This window comes from Lepidochelys kempii, chromosome 1 (assembly GCF_965140265.1).
Source record: "Lepidochelys kempii isolate rLepKem1 chromosome 1, rLepKem1.hap2, whole genome shotgun sequence".
NCBI classification, from domain to species: domain Eukaryota; kingdom Metazoa; phylum Chordata; order Testudines; family Cheloniidae; genus Lepidochelys; species Lepidochelys kempii.
The window spans coordinates 217,515,465-217,539,712 of NC_133256.1; the positions used below are offsets into that span (position 1 = coordinate 217,515,465).

Below are 24,248 nucleotides of genomic sequence, written 5' to 3' on the forward strand. Positions count from 1 at the left end.
GCAGTCTTGTTGAACTCTTCTCTGCTCCTGGATTCCCAGATCTCGCTAGTGGCTGGAAATGCGTTCTGTTATCTTTGGTTAGCCAAAATCCTCCCCCTTTCCTCTCAGATATGGATCTAGCCACCAAGACCCAAGTTCTACCTTCTCCAAGCCAGACTATTGTTTTGCATGGGACCTACCATGGCGACCATCTGGAAGCTGCAGCTGATGCAGGATTCCATAGGCCTGCCTTCTAAGAGGGAAATATGTAATGAGTAGGGCCCTGCCAAATTCATGGTCCATTTTGGTCAATTTCATGGTCATAGGATTTTTAAAATCGTCAAATAGTCAGAGCTGGGCGCTGAAGGCAGCAGCCGCGGAGCTTCCTGCAGCTGGGTGAGGTACCCGAGAGCAGCTGTGCTGGGGATAGGGTTGCCAACTTTCTAACTGCACAAAACCGAACACCCTTGCCCAGCCCCCCGCCCTTTCTCCAAGGCCCTGCCCCCTGCTAACTCCATCCCTCTCCTCTGTCACTCCCCCGCTCTCACTCAATTTCACCAGGCTGGGGCAGGGGGTTGGGGTACAGGAGGGGGTGAGGGCTCTGGCTGGGGGTGTGGGCTCTGAGGTGGAGCTGGTGATGAGGGGTTTGGGATGTGGGAAGGGGCTCCAAGATGGGGCAGGAGGTTGGGCTTCGGGACGGGGTTTGGGCTCTCGCTGGATGTATGAACTCTAAGGTGGGGCCAGAGATGAGGGGGTTGGGGTGCAGGAGGGGGCTCCAGGCTGGGGCCGAGGGGTTCAGAGTGAGGGAAGCGGGTGTTGGATGCAGGCTCTGGGAGCAGCAAGCACTTTAAATACAAGCATAGAGCCAACGCTCATAACTTCAGATATAAAAATGATACATGCGTATGAATAGGATTAATATATGCAGTAGAACATAACCTTTGCAAAGACATGTTACATGGCATATCTAGCATAAAACATATTCCAGTTACGTCATATTGACACTTATAAGCATAGTTCTATAAAGCATTATGGAGTGCAACGTCACAGCGCCTACCCCGTGGCCCCAGCCCCGGAGCTGCCACGGCAGGGAGAGGCACCTCTCCTCCCCAGCCCAGGTGTTGCTGTGGGGAGAGAAAGCTGGGTGGAGTCCTCTCTCCCCGCCGTAGCCCCAGAGCACCGTCCTGCACCCCAAACTCCTCATCCTGAGCCCCACCCCAGTGCCCGCACCCCCAGCCGGAGCCCTCACACATCTGCACCCCAACCCTCTGCCCCAGCCCTAAACCTCTCATCTCTGGCCCCACCCCAGAGCCCTCCCCCCTGCACGCAACCCTCTGCCCCAGCCCTGAGCCTCCTCCCACACTCCGAACCTCTCGGCCCCACCCCTGACACATCACCTTCATAGTGGTGCACATAACAAAATTCATTCCGCACGTGGGTGGGAAAAATTAGAGGGAACACTGGCCGGGAGGTTCAAAGGTGACTAACATAGATAGGTGCCCAACTCCTATTGATTTTCAATGGGAGTTGGGTGCTTAACTGCCAAACGCCTCTATGAAAAATCCCAGCTGTAATATGCAACGTGCTTGGGATTGAAAGGCGCTGAATAAACATAAAATATCACTGGATTATAGGTGGTTACTTCATTGGGACATGGCATATCAGGATGGTTCCCAGGAAACGGGTTTGGATGAGGCCTGGTCTGCATTTAAAATGTAGTTTGACATAGCTACGGAGCTCAGAGGTGTGAAAAACCCATAGCTATGCCAACCAAGTTCTGGTGCAGATGCAGCTAGGTCAGTGGAAGGATGCTTCTGTTGACCTAGCCACCATCCCTCAGAGAGGTGGTTTTCTACAGCAGTGGAAAAATGCTGTCGGCTGCATTTATACTACAGGGTTATGCTGGCATAGCTACAGCATTGGGGCTATGCTACTAATAGTGTAGACATGGGCTTAATGTTACTGAATGGTAATGCTCCCTGCTTTATTGGAACAGCATTAACATAAATTTACCTAGTGCCAAATAGTTTAATGTGGATTAACTAGGTGTTAAACAGGTGTTTAAGCCCTGACCTTTTCATAGGTGAGTTGCCAACTATGGAGGCACCTGCAGTGACTTCTTAGTTAAGGTTGTGTGGAGCTTTTTATTTAAAGTGGGACTGCAATCCTTCTGTTTCACCTCTCAGTGACTGACTTTGTTTCCCAAAAATTCTACCACAATTACTGGTCAAGAAATAATTCAGTTTCTCTGAGGTTTTCTGGATAAAATGCTTGCTAATTTTTCTAGAGAAAACATTGTAAAATCTGATTTTGAAACAACCCCACATCTTTTTTTGATCACCTATGCTACATAGCCACAAAGTCCAGAATGCACACAGTTAAGCCCGGATCCTTTACTCCTCTTGCTCAATGGGACTACTCAGGTGTGAAAATTACTCACATGTGTCAGTGTTTGCAGGATCAGGGCCAAGACAGCCTCATATGTTAAAGAAACAGCAGGTGAGCTAATACACTGATAAAACACCGTGCAGAATTGTATCAACTGCCACAGGAAAACCAAAGTATCCTGTTGAAAGCGTAGAACATAGGTACTGACAACGTTATTAAGACATTAGGGACAGATCCATAGCTGGTGTAAGTTGGAGTAGTTCCTTTGGCTTCAGTGAAGCTATGCTGATTTACATTAGCTGAAGATCTGCCCAATCCTTTAGAGAGAAGAGACTGTAGCTTATAAAACATTGGAGTCTCTCAAAATAAGACAGACCATTCTGACAATGAAATGAGTTACATAACATATAGAAGAATAAAGAAGCATTTAAAGATGCTATGTCTCTTTAAGGCTTTGGTAATAACTGTATGCAGTTATGTTGTATAATTTGAGGACTGGTCGGCGGCTGTAGCTAAAGGCTGTATTGCAAAGCACACTTAAATGGGGCAGAGCAATGGTTGCATATTCTTAACTCTGACATTTCTTGACTCTTGAGTGCCCAACTATGCAACCTTCCTGTTCTACTAATATAGATTTTTTTTCACTGAATTGATCTTTGTCCACCTGGGATTGTGGCTGGAGACTACAGCTGCTAGGCTAGAATTCAGACCTGTAGCCACTGTACTTACTTCATCAAAGCCTGCCATAAACCCATCTGTTATTTGGTCCTGAGTATGTGCTGTGACAGATGGATAATATCCTGAATAAACCTTATGGAATTAAGATAAACTTTATTGCAGGGGTGGCCAAACTTACTGATCCTCTGAGCTGCATATGATAATCTTCAGAAGTTTGAGAGCCGGACACGTCTGCCAGAGCTCGTGGCTTCAGCCCTGCGGGCCATGCCTGCTGGGGCTCGGGGCGTCAGTCCCGTTGCCCCAGCAGGCACCTCCTAAGAGGCTGAAGCCCTGAGACCCACCACCCCGCCACAGGGCAGAAGCCCTGAGCTCTACCTGCCCCAGTCTGGTAGGTGGAGAATGTGTGTGGCGAGGGGGGAGGGGAGCAGGCTCCATGAGCCACACTTTAACTGTAAAAGAGCCGCATGCAGCTCGCGAGCCATGGTTTGGTCACCCCTGCTTTACTGAGTTAAGGTAGACCTCACGGACGTAGGGTTAATACCTTTAGGGTCCATTGTATTAAAAATGCAGTGGTGTAGGTGTTGTTGTGAAATTATATGTATTTCCATGGGACGGATAAAGCAGGGGGTGATTAGGCAAATTCCCCCAGGTTGTGACATCTCCAGCGAAGCCATCTCCCTGGAAAGATGCGCATATGCTAGTTCAAACTGGATTCTCCAGGGATTGACAGACAAAGGAAGGGTTTGGGTAAATAGCCTGGTTTTAAACTGGCTCAGGGCCTTTTTCCTGATCCAGCAAATGGACAGGACCCCGGTCCATGGAGGGCCCCAATCCTTAGGGCAGTGGTTTGGTCCGCGGAGCTATGTCTGAGGGGTCCGCAAAAGACTTAGACTGAAAATTGACTGAACAGAATTCAACCATATGTACTGACAATAGATTTCCAAAGGGGTCTGTACCTCCATTTGACATTTTTTAGGGGGTCTGAGAACCACTGCTTATGGGTTGGGTTGGAAGGACCTGGCCTACTAAGGTCCCATAAGCTTGTTTTATGCTGAAGCTGTGATGAACTTGTAACCACAAAGAAACCCCTGGGGTGGGGCTTTGAAGGACTGCTCCTGCCATAATCTATGTTAGAGTTGGGGTTAACTCTGGTAAGCTTATTAGCATGTGTAGGGGTTCTTTTGTTCTTTCTGATATGTTTTCTTAATATGCTTTTTACCTTAAGAATAAAGTAAGCTTGTTTAAGAAGTGCTGACTGTGGTACCTTATAACCGTAGCAATTACACCTGTTAACCGTCTCTGAGGAGAAAGCGAGGAGGTGTCCTTGGGCAGCCTATCTGTGCTGGGAATCACACAGTGCAGGCAGGGAGCTGTGCAGCCTGGACATACTCTGGTCAGGAGGGAGAGAGACGGGAGTCTCCATCCAGAAAGGCGTCGGCCGGGGAGCTGGAAGCCTGTGCATGGGTGCCTTTGCTGGACCACTAAGGGGAAATACAGGGGCAGTTGCTCTGAACTTGCGACATGTGCTCTGGGAAAATGAGTGGTGATTGGATTTCAGTGGCTTGCTGGCTCAGCTTTCAATGGCATCATGTATCTACCTGAGCCCAACAGGTTTCCTGAAGGCGCCCATTTCCTCCAGGTACCCATTGCACGCAGCACGTTGCAGCCTGTGCAGATGCAGAGGGAGGCAGCAGGGATGGGACAATGGAGCTGACGTGCTAAGTGGGAAATGGAAATTGGACTTGGTGAAATAAATGGTAGGGTTGATTGCATTTCCTCCTTCTCCTTGCCCTCCATGTGCCTGCAGCAGCACGTTAACCGGCAGGGGAATTAGATTGGATTGAAATGCTGTACGTTTCTACATGGCTTCCTGCTAATGTTGTTAGTGTCACCACTGGCAAAGCGATGAATTCATCTGTGGCGTTGGCTCCAGCGTTTGGTGGGGATCAACACCTGCTGGTCACTTGTGTAGCGCAGAGTCCTTGTCGGCCCCGGCCAGCTTGTGCTCCCAGGCTTCCGATTCTGGAGCTAAAACTGTAACTTCCTGGAAATGATAATAAAGTGGTACCACTATCTCTTGCGGGGGGCCCCAGAGAAAGATTCACGTAACACCTCTCCTGGTCGAGGAGAGATGGGACCTGTGATGAACAGGACAAGGATTCTTTATTGTGCTTGCCGTACATGCAGACAGACCAGGTTCTTGGCTCTCTAACTCCTAGCCTGACTAACACAGCCAGTGCAGAGTCTCCCTATATCTGGGCTTGGCCACAGCAGTCATGGAAGAACCTGCTGACTTTGTTCCAATACTAAGGGTCTGTCAGCGCTGTGATCCCACCTTCGCTCTAGCTCTGTTTAAACATGGTGTAAGGAGGACGGTGATCAATTGTTCTCCATGTCCACCAGCACCAAGGGTAGGACAAGAAATAATCAGCTGAGTTTGCAGCAAAGGAGATTTAGGTTGGATGTTAGGAAAAACTTTCCAACTGTAAAAGTAGTTAAGCACTGGAGAGGCTGTGGGATCCCAATCCTTGGATAGCAAGAAGAGGTTAGGCATACACCTCTCAGGGACGGTCTAGGTATTTTAATCCTACCTCAGCATGGGGAGATGCACTAGCTGACCTCATGAGGTCCCTTCCTGCCCTATATTTCTGGGATTATTTGGATTTTCTTAACAGGATCTAGCAGGTTTCTCTGACCAATGTGGACATGAAGTTTTTTCTGAGAATCCCACTAGCTGCGCTGCACAGTGGGCTCTCCCAGTGTCTAGTGTAGAGCATGGTTCCATAACCAGGTTCTTGGATAAAAGTCTCTGCTGGCAGTCAGGAAAACCATGCTAGAACTGTGTTCCTAGTATGCTGGTTCTTGTCGCACTGTCAACAGGGCCATAGAGTCCACTGTCCCAGAAGCAGAAAGAGATTTTCTTCCCTATTTCCCTTAACCTTGCAGGGGGGTAGTACAGATTGAACCAGCCCATAGGAATCGAAGGAAAGGTAATATAGTAAATTAGCACCTGGTCACATCAGGCACTGAGGAATTTGGGGCTCTCTGTTCTCTTATTTCATGAAGTTGAATAAACTAAATGCCTTTTTCTGTTGCTTTGTTTTTTGCAAGGCACCTGTAAACTTTTCTTTTCCTTGTTCAGGATAGAATATCAGGCTAGTGTGACCCCTGGTGGTAGTGGTGTAGCACCACATCTTCAAACTTAGCCCTAACGATAGCTTGTGCACCTAACTTAAGCCCACAAATACCTATTTCAAGACCCTAAATAGGGATTTAAATGTCAAAATTAGAATTTAGATGCGTAACTTTAGGCACCCAAATTTGAAAAGGTGTCCCATGCCCAGATTTCCTCCACTTCTTGGGCACACATGTTGATCTGCTTTGGCAGCGTGATTTCCCCTCTCCCTGACCCCCAAAAACAAAAGCCCAAGGCCAGAGGAGAACTCTTTCCTTGAGTGGTGTGTGTGATGCCAGTGACCCAAAACTAATGAGCTACTTGGGAATTGCCTACTATCCTTGTCTTTTTTCCTGCAGGCTGATTTGAACACCAACATTGAAGATGAATCCAGATCTTTCTATGGTGTTTCCAGCCAATACGAAAGCCCAGAAAACATGATCATTACTTGCTCCACTAAGGTGTGCTCCTTCGGAAAGCAGGTGGTGGAGAAAGTGGAGGTAGGAAGAGAAGGCAGCAGAGCCCTGAGTGCAGAGTACTCTGGGGTGCAATTCAGCCCTTGCATGTCCTTACAAACCCCACCCGTGCCTCTGAGGGCAGAAAGTATCCCCTTGTCAGGGAGGTGGCTTGGAAAAGGATTGAAAATCAGGAAGCATCGGTCTAGTGCAGTGTGTCAGACATGCAGGGATGGGCCTGATCCTGCCTGTAGTGTTGCCCCCTCACACAATTTTATCACATGTCTTGCAATATTTGGTGTTTTTCTTAAAGTGCCAGCTCCTGGAGTCCAGTGATTGAGAGAGACTCAGCTTTCATTGTTTTAAACAATGAAGTTCCCAGCCCTCATAGTTGAGGAGAAAAGCTTGAAAATGTGACCTCTTGGGGCTTACAAACTAGAAGGCAAATAGAAAGATCCCCACATTTATTATTATTTTTATAGACTCATGATTTTTAAGCCAGTCTTTTGTGATTTTTATGGGGCTTGAGTCGGGATTTTTAAACACATGGCTCTTGCCTGCTCAGTGTGTTCAGCTGGCCTGCAGGATGATTCTCAACAAAGATAGAATATATAGACAAAGGAAGTTTCTAACCCATATGTTTACAAAGATAAACCTTTACTGACAGATAATGCCACCCACCCAGGGTGAGTGTCTAGGCCAATCCCTTCTGCTCCTCATATAACCGCAAGCTCTGACAGGAATAGGTGCTACACTTTTTTTAAAAGTGCAGCAAGAACGGCTGCTCTTCACCGTGTCTGCTGAAATCAAAAGCAAATCTCTGGCTAGGGGCCATCCCACTGCTCGGGGCTCAGCAGAGATTGGGAGCCTCATGGCAATCTCAAAAGAGGGGAGAAGAAGCAGCACCTCCTCCTCCTCTGAATTACTGTTGCGATGGGGGTGCCGGCACTTGGGGGAGGAGATAGGATTCTAATGGGAAAACAAGATGAAGGCATATGGGGAATGCAGAGGGTTGCTAAGAAGTGATAAACTCCCATGTCACTTCAGTTTGGGGGAAGTTTACATGTACATGTTAGGGGGGAGGGATAGCTCAGGGGGTTTGAGCATTGGCCTGCTAAACCCAGGGTTGTGAGTTCAATCCTTGAGGGGGCCATTTAGGGATCTGGGGCAAAAATTGGGGATTGGTCCTGCTGTGAGCAGGGGGTTGGACTAGATGACCTCCTGAGGTCCCTTCCAACCCTGATATTCTATGATTCTATACTGGAGCTAAAATGTGATAGTAATGAAAGAGTTCCACAAATGTTTAATCCCCATTTGCTAATCTGGGCAGCATGGTCTGGTAGGTAGAGAATTGGACTGGGACTCAGGGTGTATATTCCTAGATGTGCCGTTGCCTTCCTGTGTGATCTCAGACAAGTCACAACCTCTGGGTGCCTCAGTTTCTCCATCAGTGAAACAGGAATAATGCTACTGAGCTATCTCACAGAGGCATTGGGAAGCTTAAATCATTAATAGCAGCAGAGCACCCTGAGGTCCTTAGCTCGAAGGTGCTATAATAGTGCAAACTGTTATTACCACAGTAGATATTACCACAGTAGATATGTTCCTTTGCTTTTCTTTAAATAATCAAAGCAGGAGAAATTTGAGAGCTCAAGGAAAGTTACTTCAGAGTGGATGATTGTAAGGAATGATGAATGAACTAATGTTAGTAAAGCGATGTGAAAATGCATGCGGTTATTATTATTTTAACTATCAGTAACATTAATAAAAACAGTGGTGACCCTGTGTGCACCTTTTCTCTTTTACACTATAGACGGAGTATGCTCACTATGAAAATGGACACTATTCCTATCGCATCCACCGCTCCCCTCTATGTGAATACATGATTAATTTCATCCATAAACTCAAACATCTCCCAGAGAAATACATGATGAACAGCGTGCTGGAGAACTTTACTATTTTACAGGTGGGGGCACTGAATTGTTTTTATTGTTGCCTTGAAATATTTAAGCCATATCCAAGAGTCCCCAGCTGCGAGTCAAAGTTTTCCACATACAGCTCAATAGTTAATTTTATTTAGTGTCAGTTGCGTCTCAGCACCCCTTACAGAGCTACGCAGAGTGCAGTTATTCAGATAAATAGGATCAGGAACCCAGGGAGAAGAATGAGAGGCACGGGCAATGGAGAGAAAGGAGAGATGAAGAAGGTTTGAAAAGGGAGAGTAGATGACGCCAAAAAGTTGTGCCAGATGTGAAGGCAGAAGTTGCAATAAAGAAGACTCCAGTACCAACAATAGACAGAGGGTGAAATAATTGTCCCTGCTCTGGCCCCTTTACTCTGGGTTGATTTATCGCGGCTAGTCTAGACGTGATAAATCAACCCCCGAGCGCTCTCCCGTCAACTCCTGTACACCAGCTCGGCGAGAGGTGCAGCAGAGTCGATGGGGGAGCAGCAGCAGTCAACTCACCGTAGTGAAGACGCCGCGGTGAGTAGGTCTAAGTACGTCGACTTCAGCTACGTTATTCACGTAGCTGAAGTTGCGTAACTTAGATCGATTCCCCCCCACACAGTGTAGACCAGGGCTATGATTCTATGATCTGCCAGCGTGAGGATTTAGCTTCTGACCCTCCTGGCTCCTCACAGAGGACAGAACGGGGCAAAGGTCTGCTGTAGAACACAGCCACTAAGGGAGCTGTGCTGGGAACTCCAGTACCAACAATAGACAGAGGGTGAAATAATTGTCCCTGCTCTGGCCCCTTTACACCATTTAAGAGGGCCAGCGCATCATAAAAAAACCCTAAAAGCCCTGGTTGTGAAGATTACTCCAGTTCATGCACTGCTGAAGACAGCCATAAAGCTGCCTTCCCAGGACCCATCCCAAATCCTGGCATAAACAGCGGGACAGGAAGGGGCCTGTTGCTGCAGAGATTCCATGCAGCACTGCAGCCCATAAGGCAAGCCCTGGGTTGGGAGGTTGCCAGAGCTTAGGCTCCCAGAGCTGTCCAAATTACACTTGGGCCCTTTCCAGCCCCTGGCGCAGCCAAGAATTAGGAGGATGCAAGGGTGGTTTAAAGCCACTCTGGACTGTGAGCTCTGTGCTGTGCCTCTTTAAGGCACAGCATGGATTCTCACTCACTACATCTGTGAAGGATGCTCCTGTGGCTAATGCCCAAGATTGTGAATCTGGAGGCCTGGATTTTGTTCCTGGCTTTGCCCTGGAAATCCTGTGACCTTGGTCAAGTCACATCACCCCTCCGTAGCTTATTTTCCTTATCTGTAGGACAGGGTTAATGCCATTTCTCTACCTCACAGGGCCTTGTGAAGCTTTAGTCCTTCACAGTTGTATCGAGCTTTTAGATCCTTGGAGGAAAGGTGCTTGCTGAGTAAATGCCAAGTTTTGTTATAGATGAAAATGAGCAGAGAAGGGAGGTGGGGCAGTGGAGAGGGACGAGGTCTGTGCGCCATAGTTCATGCTGACGAGCACTTGTAAATGCTTTCCAGCGCACCTCCTTCCATCGCCTTCTCCAGTGTCCCTGTACATCTACAGATGCACTTGCCCTCCTTCCCATGGGGTTTTACAGTCTGAATAATCGTAGGTACTCCCCCACCTCCCACCACAGACAGCTATATCTCACGTAGGCCAGCAAAGCCTTTCACATCCTGCACTGGTAATCCTACAGCCTTGGCTCCTAGCGTACAGTCTGAGAATTTTCTACCCTCCCCACCTTCTTCCACTTGGGTGTGAGGGGTCTCTCGTGGTACAAGGTGTTTTAACCCTTTGGCTCCCGGGGCCAAATAGAGACAAGTCTCAATAAATTCTTCCAGCCCCCTCCTGTGGTTTTCACCAGCTTAGAGTCCCTCTAGACGTAGTCTCTTACGTACCATCATGTAATGCATGCTCTGCCTTATGCAACACTTCTGAATGTGGGTCTCTGAGGCTACGGGAGTCTAGCTGGCTGCTACCTCCCTGGAGCACTTGGATGCCCGCTTCCAGACTTGGGCCTGGCCAGTTCCCATCTCTGAATCCCGGACAGAGGGCAATGGTTAGTTCAGCCACAAAGGTAAGCATAAGGCATGAAAATAAAATAGAACACAACAAAATCAGCTAAAAAATTCACAAATTAACAAATGAGCTCCTTCCCTCCTGGAGCATTGTCTCCAAGGGTGGCCATGCTCCTCGTAAGGTACAGGCCCACAATTGGTCTGATAGCAGATCAGCCTGGAGTACTGTGACATCCTTGACAGATCAAGGAGTAACGGTCTCAAGTTACAGTGGGGAAGGTTTAGGTTGGATATTAGGAAAAACTTTTTCACTAGGAGGGTGGTGAAGCACTGGAATGGGTTACCTAGGGAGGTGGTGGAATCTCCTTCCTCAGAGGTTTTTAAGGTCAGGCTTGACAAAGCCCTGGCTGGGATGATTTAATTGGGGATTGGTCCTGCTTTGAGCAGGGGGTTGGACTAGATGACCTCCTGAGGTCCCTTCCAACCCTGATATTCTATGGGTATGTCTACACTGCCCGCTGGATCGGCGGGCAGCAATTGATCCAGCGGGGAGGTTGATTTATCGCGGCTAGTCTAGACGTGATAAATCGACCCCCGAGCGCTCTCCCGTCAACTCCTGTACACCAGCTCGGCGAGAGGCGCAGCAGAGTCGATGGGGGAGCAGCAGCAGTCAACTCACCGTAGTGAAGACGCCGCGGTGAGTAGGTCTAAGTACGTCGACTTCAGCTATGTTATTCACGTAGCTGAAGTTGCGTAACTTAGATCGATTCCCCCCCCCCCCCCTCCCAGTGTAGACCAGGGCTATGATTCTATGATCTGCCAGTGTGAGGATTTAGCTTCTGCCCCTCCTGGCTCCTCACGCAGGACAGAACGGGGCAAAGGTCTGCTGTAGAACACAGCCAGTAAGGGAGCTGTGCTGGGAACTGTGGGATGCATACAACAATCGCTGTCAGCGATCAGTCACGCAGGCTGCAGGAGAGTGATTTTGCAGCGTAGCGGAGATTATTGAGGGGCTGGGATGGGGGAGGGGTCGATGTAGTAAGAAAAGTAACAAGCAGGAGGCTGTACGAATGTGTAAATTCAAGTAGGCAACTCACAGGCACCTTTTGCTTACATCTTCTTGGTGTGTAAGTTAAACCCATTCCGCATTGCTTACCCCCATTCATCCACCAGTAAGTGAGCATTGGGAGGTATAAGGGAGTCGATCTTACATCCAGGGGTGGCAAGTTGTATGGGCCCATGGTGCCCAGGCTCCAACAATATTCAGGGCCCGGGGGCCCGGCTCCACCAATGTTTGGGGCCGGGTCTCTCCCCAGGATCTGCCTGCTGACCACCATCCCCACCCCCCGCACCCCTCTCGAGTGTCCCCCGGCCCCCACGTGCTGCCCCCACGTGCTGCCCCCACGCACCTCCCCTGGCTCCAAGAGCGTCCCTGACTCTCCCCTGCAGCTCCATGCTGCCTCCACTCTGCTGGCTTCTGGCATCAACTGCCGCCGCAGGGTCCTAGTGTCCGACATCCGCTAATGCCAGGGCAGGGTGCCCTGACCCTGCCCTTCTGCCTCGGACCCTTCCCTTTTCCATTGGGACCCTCTAGCAAACAGAGGGTCCCCCGCCCACAGTCACCGCTCCTGCCCTACGCTGGGCAAGGGGCAGCTCCATCCCCCACCCCCAGTGAGGCTACAGTGAGGGGCAGCAACAGGGGAGGAGGCGCACATGTGATGGAAGCTGCCCCCTCCCCCCCCGGCACCCACCAAAGGGGAGACAAGGGGGCTTCCTGGATCTGAGATGGGGCCCTAGGATCACATGCTGTGACAGTGGTACGGGGTGAGTGTGCTGCCAGAGGGGAGAGGGGGGCCCCTCCCCCAGAGCTACTGCTGCCGGCGGGGAGAGGGCTGAGGGGCGTCCTCCTCTCTGGCCCCAGCCCCGGGGCAGCCTGCCTGCACCCAAAACTCATCCCCAGCCCTGCCCCACCCCCGAGCCCACACCCCCAGCCGGAGCCCTCACCCCCTGCACCCCAACCTTCTGCCCCAGCCCTGAGCCCCCTCCTGCATCATGAACCCCTCATCCCCAGCCCCACCCCACAGCCATCACCCCTGCACCCCCTCCCACCCTCAAACTGCCTCCCAAAGCCTGCACCCCCTCCCTTCGCACCCCCTCCCATCTCCAAACTCCATCTCAGAGCCTGCACCCCTCACCCCCTCCTGCACACCCATCCCCTGCCCCAGCCTGGAGCCTGCACCCAGCACCCAAACTCTGTCCCAGAGCCTGCACTCCTCACCCCCTCTTGCACCCCCACCTGCTGCCTCAGCCCAGAGCCTGCACCCAGCACCCAAACTCCCTCCCAGAGCCTGCACCCTCCACGCTTCCTGCACACCAATCCCCAGCCCAAGGCCTGCACCCCAGACCTCCCCCCCCACACCCAAACTCCCTCCCAGAGCCTTAGGCAGGTGGGGGGGCGGAGTTGGGGGGGGGGGTTCTGGGCACCACCAAAATTTCTACAAACCTGCCACCTTGCTTACATCTCAACTGTGAATTAGGCTCCAAGTCTTGATGTCCCCTCCTACCGCACTCCTCAAGCTACTAAGAGCCCTCTTTCACTGGCATCAGCAGACCTTTCCCTTCAACACCCTCTCAGTGCTGGGGAATTCTCAGTGTAATTCACCCTTCGTCACCCCTGGGAACAGTGACATCTGCTGGCTCCAAGGACACACGGCTGCTCACTGCTCCCAGTCCCGACAAGACTTTCCCCCCCTTGCTTGGTGAGTGCTTATTATTCACTGGCCACATATTTCCATTCTTTATGGTCCTGAGGAGGCTTCTCCTCCTGTGCTTTCACTGCATCTCAGTCCTCACGTTGTGAGAAAGCGCCCCCTGTTGGTACCAAGCAGATGTTTCATTACTGGTGTTTGGAGACAGCCCCAGTTTGGGGTGTCATTGCTGAACTGTGTATCTTTCCTGTTGTTCATTCTGTGGATTATGTTTAACACTGGATACGTTCAAAGGTGTTAGAATATTTACAAGTTGAGACAGAAAAAATAGCACTTGCTTTCTTTTCTCATCTGTCTAGGTTGTGACGAACAGGGACACTCAAGAGACCTTGCTGTGCATAGCGTATGTTTTTGAGGTGTCAGCTAGTGAACATGGTGCCCAGCATCACATCTACCGGCTGGTGAAGGACTAGAGATTCTCTGCCCAGGAACTGCCTCCATGAATGTATATCTGAGGGAAACGCCCGTGCCTAACCCCAATACCAATCCAAAAAATAAACTGCAGACATGGTGTATTTTCAGAAAAAAATCTTCGAGCTAGTTTGTGATTGCAAGTGTAAAATAGTGCAGCGTCATGGGCTTGTGTAATTGGGGAAAAGGCTTGAAACAAAGACATTGAAAACACAACATCACACCACACCACCAATCTCTGTTAACTGCCCCTTTGGGTTCCATGTTATTTGGGGCAACCAAGCCGCCGAGCAGCTCAAGGATAATAGGATGCAGATGCACATCATACACACGCTCATGTGCACAGACATACAGTCACAGATGTACACCTGCATGCTTGCACACAGTCTCATGCACTGGGTCACAAGTACAAGTTGAGTCCGATGTATGCACATGCCTGGTCATGTACACATACACACAGTCATGTATGTATTCCCAGGTCCACGTGTGCACTCCAGGCCAGCACACTTGCCCAGAGACACATTTGCACAGTTAAATGGATGCAAGAATAGAGATGTGCACAATAGACGTGCCCAGGCAAAAGCATGCACACAGCAATGCATGTGTGCAAGCAGACACATACACACATAATCACATATGCAAGTGGACTCATTTGCACACGCACAGTCACACATTTCTTCTAATTAGGCTTGTCTGAGCACCAAGCTTGCTCAGGTCTTCTATACAGTACTAAGGGAAGTAAAGCTACCCTACCAAGCTGGGGTTGTGTGAATGACACTTTCTTCTTTCTGAGATGTTTTCTTTCCTTTGAAGTGCAGCTCTGCTCAGAAAAGTGAATGTGTAAAACCCCGTCTTTGTACTCAGTAGATCTGCTCCCCGTGTGCGTTCAGAGTCACATCTGCTGGCTGTTCGGACTGAGATAAGATCTTTCTTCTTTTCACTCCTGTTTGCCCTGCACAGCCAGTACAGCTCAAGGAGCAGGAGTCTGACCCTTCTCGTGCACCAGCAAAACTATGGTTACTAAGCCCCAATCAGTTACCCTTGTTTCATTCCAGGCAGTGGGGTTGCACACAGGTCACTGAGGGCACAATTTGTCCAGCCAGCTCCTTATTATTGGTGATGATGCTTGAGAAGAATTAAAACCCAGCTGGGCTTTCAGAGACCCAGCTGAGTTTGCGGAGCAGGCAGCTGGAGAAATCTCTTCTCCCCTTGTAAACTGCCATGTGCCCTGGCTTCAGTGAGCGATGATAAACATGGAGCCCCACGATACCATTGTGATGGAGTCCCTTGTCGGAGAAGAATCAGCGAGACAGGTCTAGCTGTGAGGTATTGGAAGAGACGTTTGCGCTGCTGTTGGGGAGTGGGGTATCAGATGTCCAGGCAAAGTGCCTCAGAACACATTTTACAGGTGCTATTAACATCAACTCTTTCTTGAAAAATAACAAAAGACCGTAGTATCTTACACATTTGTTTCATACACTTCCATCCATCAGACTCTTGGCATATGGAAAACTACTGTGTTCTAGCCAACAGGAGCACATGGGAAACCAAAGTGACCTGACCCAGGGTCTGCACGGCATCAGTGTTGCTTGGGCAGCAGCTGCTGAGCACTACAGAGGTAGGGCACTGCCCTAGCTATATCCGGAGCAGTGACACAAGGGCTTTCTGTGGCATTTCCAGCCTGTGTTTTAAGGGAGTCTGCACCACGTTCTGGAATATTGCAAAATCTAGCCTATTCCACCAGGCCCTGTGACATTCACAAAAGTTTCTTTCTAGATTGCCTTTCACTAATTGCCAGCTGACACTGCCTGAGGGTGAATGAGCTCAACTGAAGAACAACAGCCAATGGCACTGTGTGCGTAAATAGAAGCTTTCTCCTTCGTTTGACTCATTCAGCTGGTCTATGAACACCACACACCTGCATTTCTGAATGGATCAGGAGGCAGCTGATACTCAAGCACAAAGTCCTTAAGGCTGTGTCTGCACTAACATTGGCCTCAAAATCTCCCATTGGTGCAGCAGTAATGGGAGAACGTTCTCTGGTGTTTTAACCATCACGTCACCTAGGGACGTGATCGTTAAAACCTTAGAGCAGGTCCCCACTAAATTGTAAATTAAAATGTCCACAGCCAACTAGGAGGGTGGTGAAGCACTGGAATGGGTTACCTAGGGAGGTGGTAGAATCTCCATCCTTAGAGGTTTTTAAGGTCAGGCTTGACACAGCCCTGGCTGGGATGATTTAGTTGGTGTTGGTCCTGCTTTGAACAGGGGGTTGGACTGAATGACCTCCTGAGGTCCCTTCCAACCCTAATATTTTATTATTCTATTCTATGATTCTGTAATGTCCATACCATCACTCTCCCTGTTGTTGGCACCAGTGGGGCTGAATGTGTGCTAGGAACAGTAGAAAATCTTCTGGAAGATGCTGGCATCTACAAGTTCGTATTTGCACACAGGATTCTGAGGGGCAGGGATGTGAGAAGAAGTTCAGAAGAAAGGACAGTGGAGTTTGCTTTGAAAAAGAAACTGTTGAGCTGCTAAGCAAAGCCAGGGTTACTGACACTTTATCATCACTACAAATTTGTATTACAGTAGGTCTATGGGCCCCAGCTGAGACTGGAACCCCACTGTGGTAGGTGCTGTACAAATACCTAAGAGCTTACAGTCTGAGCAGACAAGACAGACAAAAAGTGGGAGGGGAAACAGCAGCACTAAGGGGTCACGCCTTAAAATTCAAAATGTACGATGGGCATAGAGGAGTTGTCATTAAACTCTTCTACTTACTGGGGTGGGCCTGTGCTATTGTGAAGCTCTCAGAGTGCTTTAAAAGCAGTAACCAGCTAAATCTAACCTAGTGAAGTAGGTAAATATTATAATCCCCATATTATAGGTAAAGAAACTGAGGCCTAGTCTACACAACCTTGTAGTTGTTTAAGTAAAGATGTGTTTTAAACTGATTTAATTACATTGGCACAAGTTTGGGTGTAGATGCTCTTATGTTTTAAAAAAACAGATTAAGCTAAGCTGCAATAAAAGCATCTGCACCCAAACTCAAACCAGTTTAACTAAATCAGGTTAAAAACACCACTTTAATTAAACTGCAGTAAGTTTGTGTTGCATGTCTTATCTACTTACTTAAGGGACTTTCCAACGATCCCACAGCAAGTCAGCAGCAAAGATGGGAAAACTTAAGGCAGACCTTAAGCATTTAGAAACATACAGTAACATCAGTGGAAGTTTAAAAGCACACAATTGTTGCAAACATGGCCAGCTGCCAGTATGAAAAACCTAGAATTGTTTTCCACCCTGTCCTTAGCCCTCAGAAAAATAGTAATTCAATAGTTTCTAAATAGCTACTACTTTCTTTATAACTTGCTTGATTACTACTACTAGTGACCTCTACTATGGTTTTGCGCTCACCTTTCCCAGCAAGCCCATGTGGGAGCTAGTTCTTTAAATCTGTGGGAGATAAGCAGCTGCAGCCCTAAAGTAGCCATTTTAGTAACTGAATTTTGTAGGCTGTTTTTTCCCCCCTCTTAGCTAACAGGTGTTTTTAGCTGCAATCTTGTTTTTCATTGATTTGCCTTTTCTCTCATTCTTGAGCAAGTAGCTTCAAGCCCTAGTAGGTTAACAATAATCATGGAGAGAAAGTCTCAAAGTATCCAAAGAACAAAGCAATGAGGAGAAATAAGCAGCAAGAATCAATTGCTCAAATCAAATAAATCAGTCAAAGCTGATCAGGTTTTTTTAACCAAATTACTCAAATAGTGGGCAAAAAGAATGCAGTAGCTCTAATGTACCTTGATTGTAGTAAAGTTTTGCTACCAGACCTCACAAAATGTGATGTGAAAGATCAATTCAAATTTGCTTGGATATTAGAAGTTATCTGAAAAACTTGCTGAAGACCCGTAATTAAGGGGCATGATAAATGGCAATATATTAACCATGGGAAGGGTGGGTACTGAGGAGATCAATGTTAGGTCTACTCTCATGTAACAGCATGATTAATGAGCTGGAAGAGGGAGCAAACAGCATGGTAATTAAATCTGCAGATGGTACTAAAGGAGGTATCCCCAACAGTGCAGATATAGGGACACCAATGCTTCTGAGCTATGAATAGTGACTTTAACCCCATTGAAGCACTAGACTGGAACCTGGAGAATAGATTGAAAGGTTAGATTTGAAATATGATTTTAAAATGTCCTTAAAAAACAAGGACAGATGGCAGCTGAACGGTACATTAGCAGTTTATCAGGACGGCACACAATGCGAAAGCCAGTGTATGGAGGAAGGAGGTATTTTCTATATGTTTAGGGGCGCACACACACACACAAAATGACTAAACTGCAGTTCCCTCCAGACCCCAATATGCAATATGGTAACAGTAGAGTAAGTTAATACACCTTGCAGTGTGACCAGCTCAATAGATGTGTTGTACTGCTGAGGATGAAGAACCCACCCTCTGCAAAAGACCTCAAACCAGACCTCAAAGCACAGGAGCATGTTACTGATCCCAGGGATTGTCATCTTATTTGGGCCCTCCTACTTAGGGCTGGATTGTGGCTAGTTCCTGCATGGCATGCAAGGGGAAAAGAACCCTTTCCCCCTTTTTGTGTCCCCTGTTGCAGGTGCTGCTCACAGTCCCAGTCCCTGAGCTCAGATAAGCACAAGGTTTATGCAGGGCTGGTGCTGCTAGCCACCTTGGCAGTGGGCAGAACTGGTTGGCTGTGGAGTGGAGCATATGTTGCACCCCTGGGCCTATGTAAGAACAAGCAAAAGACAGAACTAGAACACACAGCCTAGTTTTAAATTCCTAAAATTCCAGCATTCCATATGTGCAGTGTTCAGCTACAGCTCCATTATTGTCCATTAGGTGTCACCGCTACCTAGTCTAAATTTCAAAATACAAATTGAGGGGAGGGGAAGTAGTTTTCAGTGAATCTCAATTGTAGTAACACTTCAGTGGACAATAAGTGAATTGTCTGTGGAGAAGCCTACCTATTTTTAATCCTATGAGATCCTAAATCCTCACCCATAAACCACAGCAAGTAGCAAAACAACCATGCTCAGCTAATGGCAGATAAAGATTAAACCCTGAGAGATTATTTTTCCTGTTCAGTAAAGCATGGATTTATAAATATGAACTTCCAGCATTCCTGAAATATTTGCTCAACTTCCCCTGCCACTTCCTAAATCCTTCCTGCCAGCCTGCACTGAAAGCTTAAATTCAATTTATTTTAATGTCCTTGTTAACATTTTTTTAATTATGTTTTTTGTTGGAGGCAAAAGGAGGGGGTGGGGTCAGTCTGATAGCCCTGGAGACAGTTTGATATTTTCTGCATGCACAGAAAAAAAAAAACCCCACTGACAGCAGCCGTGCAAGATTCCCTCTCCACTAGGTACCTCAACGCCCTTCTGTTAGGTGCACCTACACTGGGTGACAGGCCCAGGTTTACAGTGGTGCCAGGCCCATGCTCAGAAGGGGCCTTGGCCTGCTCTGCTTGCACTGCGCCCCAAGACCCCGCCAGCCCGCTGGCTCCCCACTGCCCACCACTTGCTCCTCTTGGCCTGCCCATTGGCCGGCCGAGGGCTCCTCTCTGCCCCCTGGCCCCACCCCCCGGCTCCCTCAGTGCGCATCCAGCTCCAGGCAGTCTCTGCTTCCCACCACCTGTGGGGCCCTGCCTGTCTCCCTGGAGCTGAGCCGCCTGGGACTGGTGCAGAAGCCTGGCCAGTCTTGGCCAGTTTGGGGGTGGGGGGGGCAGTGTCTGGGGCTTGGCTGGGCCCCTCTAGGCAAGTGTGTCTTAGGGAGCCCAGCTGGGGCAGGTCCTGGCCTGACTGATTGTGCCACTCCCGAGGGTCTGGAGTGATTCCCCGCCCCGGGACCAGCCCTGGCTGCGCTGCCAGCTCAGCCTGACAGACATAGTCACCTCCCAGCAGGGCCCCGGTGAGTGTGGCTGGGGGGCAGGGCGTGGGAGAGTGGGCCTCTAGGGAGCCTGGGGGGTGCTGAGCTGTGAGGGGGGTGGGGAAGATGTGTGTGTTGGGGCACTAGGCAGTGGGGGTGGGCCACTGTGCGTCTGCAACTGCCCCATTGCCCCGGCTGGCCCCTTGATCTGGGGACTGACCTCCCTGCGCCATGCTCCATTGCCTCCATGGAGGCCCACAAATATGTTTGGAGCTGGCCCAAAAAAGGTTAATCCGGCCCTGCTGGGCGAGTGTGCTAGTGTAGCTAAACGGGTAAGAATCCCTACAAACCTTAAAAGTTCACATTGCAAAACACCAAACAACAGCATAAAATACAACCCGACTGGTGGTCATGGTGCAATAGGATGACATTAAAATCCAAGCGTGTGGAAGCATGCTGAGGAACTCTACTAGACATCAGGCTAGATTGTACGGTCCACATATGGAAGGTGCCATCCATGCAGACGGCCCTCTCCCACGGTGGGGTTTGTAAGCCATCTTTGTGGCACCATCCCCTTACCCTAGCCCATAGACCCCTAATGCCTTGGGGTCAATGATCTGGGTCCAGGAAGACATGCGTTACCCCTGCCCCCAAATCCAGTGGAAAAACCAACAGCAAGTTCATGCTGCCTGAGGCTGCAATAAATTTTCCATCTCACAGTTCTGGGGAAACTCACCCTTACGGATGGGCTCCAGGGGCGGTGCTCTAACAGAGCTGTGCTGTTGGGGAACCGGGAAGTGGCCTGGGGTGGGAGGGGCTTAGGCTGGACTAGAAGAACTGTGTCCTCTTGCAGATCTGGTGAGATCGATGCAGAACCACTTCGGGGGCTGGGCCCCCTTCTGGGGTGGAATGATCTCTGCCCCCATAGCCTCTTCTCGCAGGTATTAAGCCCAGCTTAATTAAGGCAGAGCAAGCTACAATTCCACTGAGTACAAAACAAAACCCTCTAAGAAATAATCACTGGGGCTTCAAAAAGAACTACACAACGGTAAAGGTATGGAGAGAAAACAAAGCGGCTTTGCTGGAAATGATTTATTATCCTTTACTTGAATTACAGTAGAGCCTAGAGGCCCCATGCTGCTAGGTGTTGTATTTACACATGGAAAGAGGCAGGCTCTCCCTGGAAGAACTTATTGCATAAATAGAGAAAGACAAAGGGCAGGAGAAAGATGATTATTATCCCATTTCACAGGTGTGACACTGCGGCATAGAGAGAATAAGTGATTTGCCCCCAGGTTACAAAAGGAAGCTACAGCAAAGCTGGGAATTGAACCTAGATCTCCTTCGTACCAGTCCAATGCCTTAATCATAGATCACCCTTCACTTGAAATTGAGTTGGGTAAAGACTAGCAAAGGAAGTAGAGAAGCAGATTATATTAATGCTATAGTTAATGGGCATGAGACACGTCAGAGGGGCTGTTACATATACATCAGGACAAAAAGAAACATGAGAGAATCACTATGCAAAAATCCACCTAGTGGATAATGAATACTTGTGGCACCTTAGAGACTAACCAATTTATTTGGTTAGTCTCTAAGGTGCCACAAGTACTCCTTTTCTTTTTGCGAATACAGACTAACACGGCTGTTACTCTGAAACTAGTGGATAATGGCTCCATTAGCAATAACCAGCAGGGAGTAATAAAGGAGAAATCATTCCAAACAATATTTGATCCCCCAAACGTATGGGCATAGCTTTTCCAGAGCGTAGACAATGGCGTAACATTCCTTTTCGCTGATTGACCAGTGGCTTTCCCTCTCAGACAGCTTCTTGCTGAGAAACACGACAGGATGGAACTCTAGATTCGGTCTTTCCTGCATTAAGACTGCTCCCACACCACGCTCAGATGCATCTGTGGTTTCTAGGAAAGGTTTGTCAAAGTCTGGGGCCCTTAGCACAGGGTCAGACATGAGTGTCGCTTTAAGCTGGTTAAAGGCCTTCTGACACTCTTCAGTCCACTGAACTGCATTTGGCTGTTTCTTTTTGGTTAGGTCTGTCAGTGGGGCAGCGATTTGGCTGTATTGCGGTACAAATCACCTGTAATATCCGGCCAAACCTAAGAAGGATTGGACCTGTTTCTTTGACTTTGGGACAGGCCACTTTTGGATAGCATCCACTTTTGCCTGTAGGGGTTTGATATTTCCTTGACCCACCTGGCGTCCAAGGTAAGTCACTCTGTTTAGGCCTATTTGACACTTCTTAGCCTTAACTGTTAGTCCTGCCTCCCTTATGTGCTCAAAGACTTTTTGTAGATGTTCTAGGTGTTCTGCCCAGGAATCCGAAAATATGGCCACAATGTCAAGGTAGGTGACTGCATATTCTCCCAATCCTGCTAGGAGACCATCTACAAGTTTTTGGAAGGTGGCGGGTGCATTCCGCAGCCCGAAAGGGAGCACATTAAAATCATACGGCCCGACATGTGTGATGAGGGCTGACCTTTCCTTGGCAGATTCATCTAGCAGTACCTGCCAGAACCCCTTGGTTAAGTCCAAGGTAGAGATGAACTGGGCCTGTCCCAGTTTCTCCAATAGTTCATCTGTGCATGGCATTGGATAATTGTCTGGGCGAGTTACAGCATTTAGCTTATGGTAGTCCAGGCAAAAACGCATCTCCCCATCTGGTTTGGGAACTAGAACCACTAGAGATGCCCATGCACTGCGGGAGGGGTGGATTACACCCATCTGTAGCATATCCTGGATCTCCCGTTCTATAGCAGTTTTAGCTTGAGGAGACACCCAGTAAGATTCGGCTCTGACTGGGTGAGCATTACCTGTGTCAATAGAGTGGTATATTCTGCTGAGGCCTTGCCTTCTCCATCTCCAGTGCATGCTTCCTCTGCCTCCACCCTGGCTTTTTCTGCCTCCACAGCTCTCTTGTGGGCAGCTTCCTCTGCCTCCACCCTGGCTTTTTCTGCTTCCATCTCCAAGCGCCTTAAGGCCATCTGTCTATCATGCTCTTTTAGTTTCTCTTCAGCTTTAAAATCTGCCAGCTCTAGTTTATTAGCTGCTTCGCTGGTAGTCATTTTCCTGCTTTCTTGTGCTTAACTCTAGCTAAACCCAAGAGTTAGGGGGGGGAAAAAAAACAACTTGTGAATTTCCCTGCAGGAGGTTAACTACCTTGCCTTTAGGTAGAGAAAACTCCAGCTCAAAAAAGAAAAATCCTTTTGTAAAAAAACTAACACCTCTGTCTCCAGGCAAATAGACAGAAAACCCTCTAGCTGCTCCCAGCTTAAAAAAAACACCTCTTCAGATCTGTGCTTTTGGTTCAAAATGATCTCTGGTTCAAAATTAAGCACAAGAAAGTAGGAAAATGAATACCAGTAAAGCAGCTAATAAACTAGAGCTGGCCAGATTCGAAGCTGAAGAGAAACAAAGAGCACAAACAAAAACCTTCCCCTTCCCCTTCCCCTTCCCCTTCCCCTGCCAAGATTTGAAAGTATCTTGTCACCTTATCGGTCCTTTGGGTCAGGTGCCAGCCAGGTTAGTTGAGCTTCTTAACCCTTTACAGGTAACAGGATTTTGCTTCTGGCCAGGAGGCGGCACCCCCCTCACAGATCCAGCGGAGATGTGCGGGAGGGCCAGGGCCTTCTACGCAGGCCTGTTTTCCCCAGATCCGACTGATCCTAACGCTTGCAGAGTGCTCTGGGACAAACTCCCGATGGTCAGCGCAGGCGACCGAGACCAGCTAGAGCTGCCTCTCACTCTGGCCAAGTTCTCGGAAGCCCTCCGCCGCATGCCCACCAATAAATCTCCGGGCATGGATGGGCTGACCGTGGAGTTCTACCGCATCTTCTGGGACATCCTCGGCCCAGACCTAGTGACCGTCTGTGCCAAGTATTTTCAGAGCAGGGTCCTCCCTCTTTTGTGCAGAGAAGGGGGACCTCCACGATTTACGAAATTGGCATCCCGTCTCGCTCCTCAGCACAGACTACAAGGTCGTAGCGAAAGCCATCTCGCTGCAGCTAGGGTCCGTGCTGGCGGACGTGATCCACCCAGACCAGACCTACACCGTCCCAGGCCGCACCATCTTCGACAACCTGTATCTGGTCCGGGACCTCTTGGAACTCGAGTGTAGGGATGGTCTGTCGTTCGCCCTCCTGTCCTGGATCAGGAGAAGGCATTCGACAGGGTGGATCACGGGTATCTCCTGAGCACTCTGCGAGCATTTGGCTTCAGACCCCGGTTTGTGGGTTTTCTCCAGGTGCTGTACGCCTCCGCAGAGTGTTTGGTCAGGCTCAACTGGACCCTGACCGAACCAGTCAGCTTCAGGCGAGAAGTACGGCAGGGGTGTCCCCTCTCGGGCCAGCTGTACGCTCTGGCGATCGAGCCCTTCCTCTGTCTCCTCTGCAGGAGGTTGACGGGGTTGGCGCTGCGGGAGCCGAAGCTGCAGCTGGTCCTGTCGGCGTATGCCGACGATGTGCTCCTCGTGG

General features: G+C 49.1%; 1 protein-coding gene across 6 annotated transcripts in view; it reads left to right on the top strand.

Moving 5' to 3' along the window:
* Positions 1 to 13,979, top strand: part of TEAD4 (TEA domain transcription factor 4) — a 58,892-nt gene extending 44,913 nt beyond the window's left edge. For 4 of the 6 annotated variants that reach the window (XM_073314109.1, XM_073314119.1, XM_073314128.1 and 1 more), the window contains 3 exons: positions 6,580 to 6,720; positions 8,489 to 8,641; positions 13,745 to 13,978. In XM_073314109.1, coding sequence (XP_073170210.1) covers positions 6,580 to 6,720; positions 8,489 to 8,641; positions 13,745 to 13,858 — 408 coding nt within the window. In that variant the 3' untranslated portion in view covers positions 13,859 to 13,978. Of the gene's footprint in view, positions 1 to 6,579; positions 6,721 to 8,488; positions 8,642 to 13,744 lie in introns of all 6 variants that reach the window. The other 2 variants (XM_073314138.1, XM_073314158.1) reach the window with 2 other exon arrangements.
* The last annotated feature ends 10,269 nt before the right edge of the window (positions 13,980 to 24,248 follow it).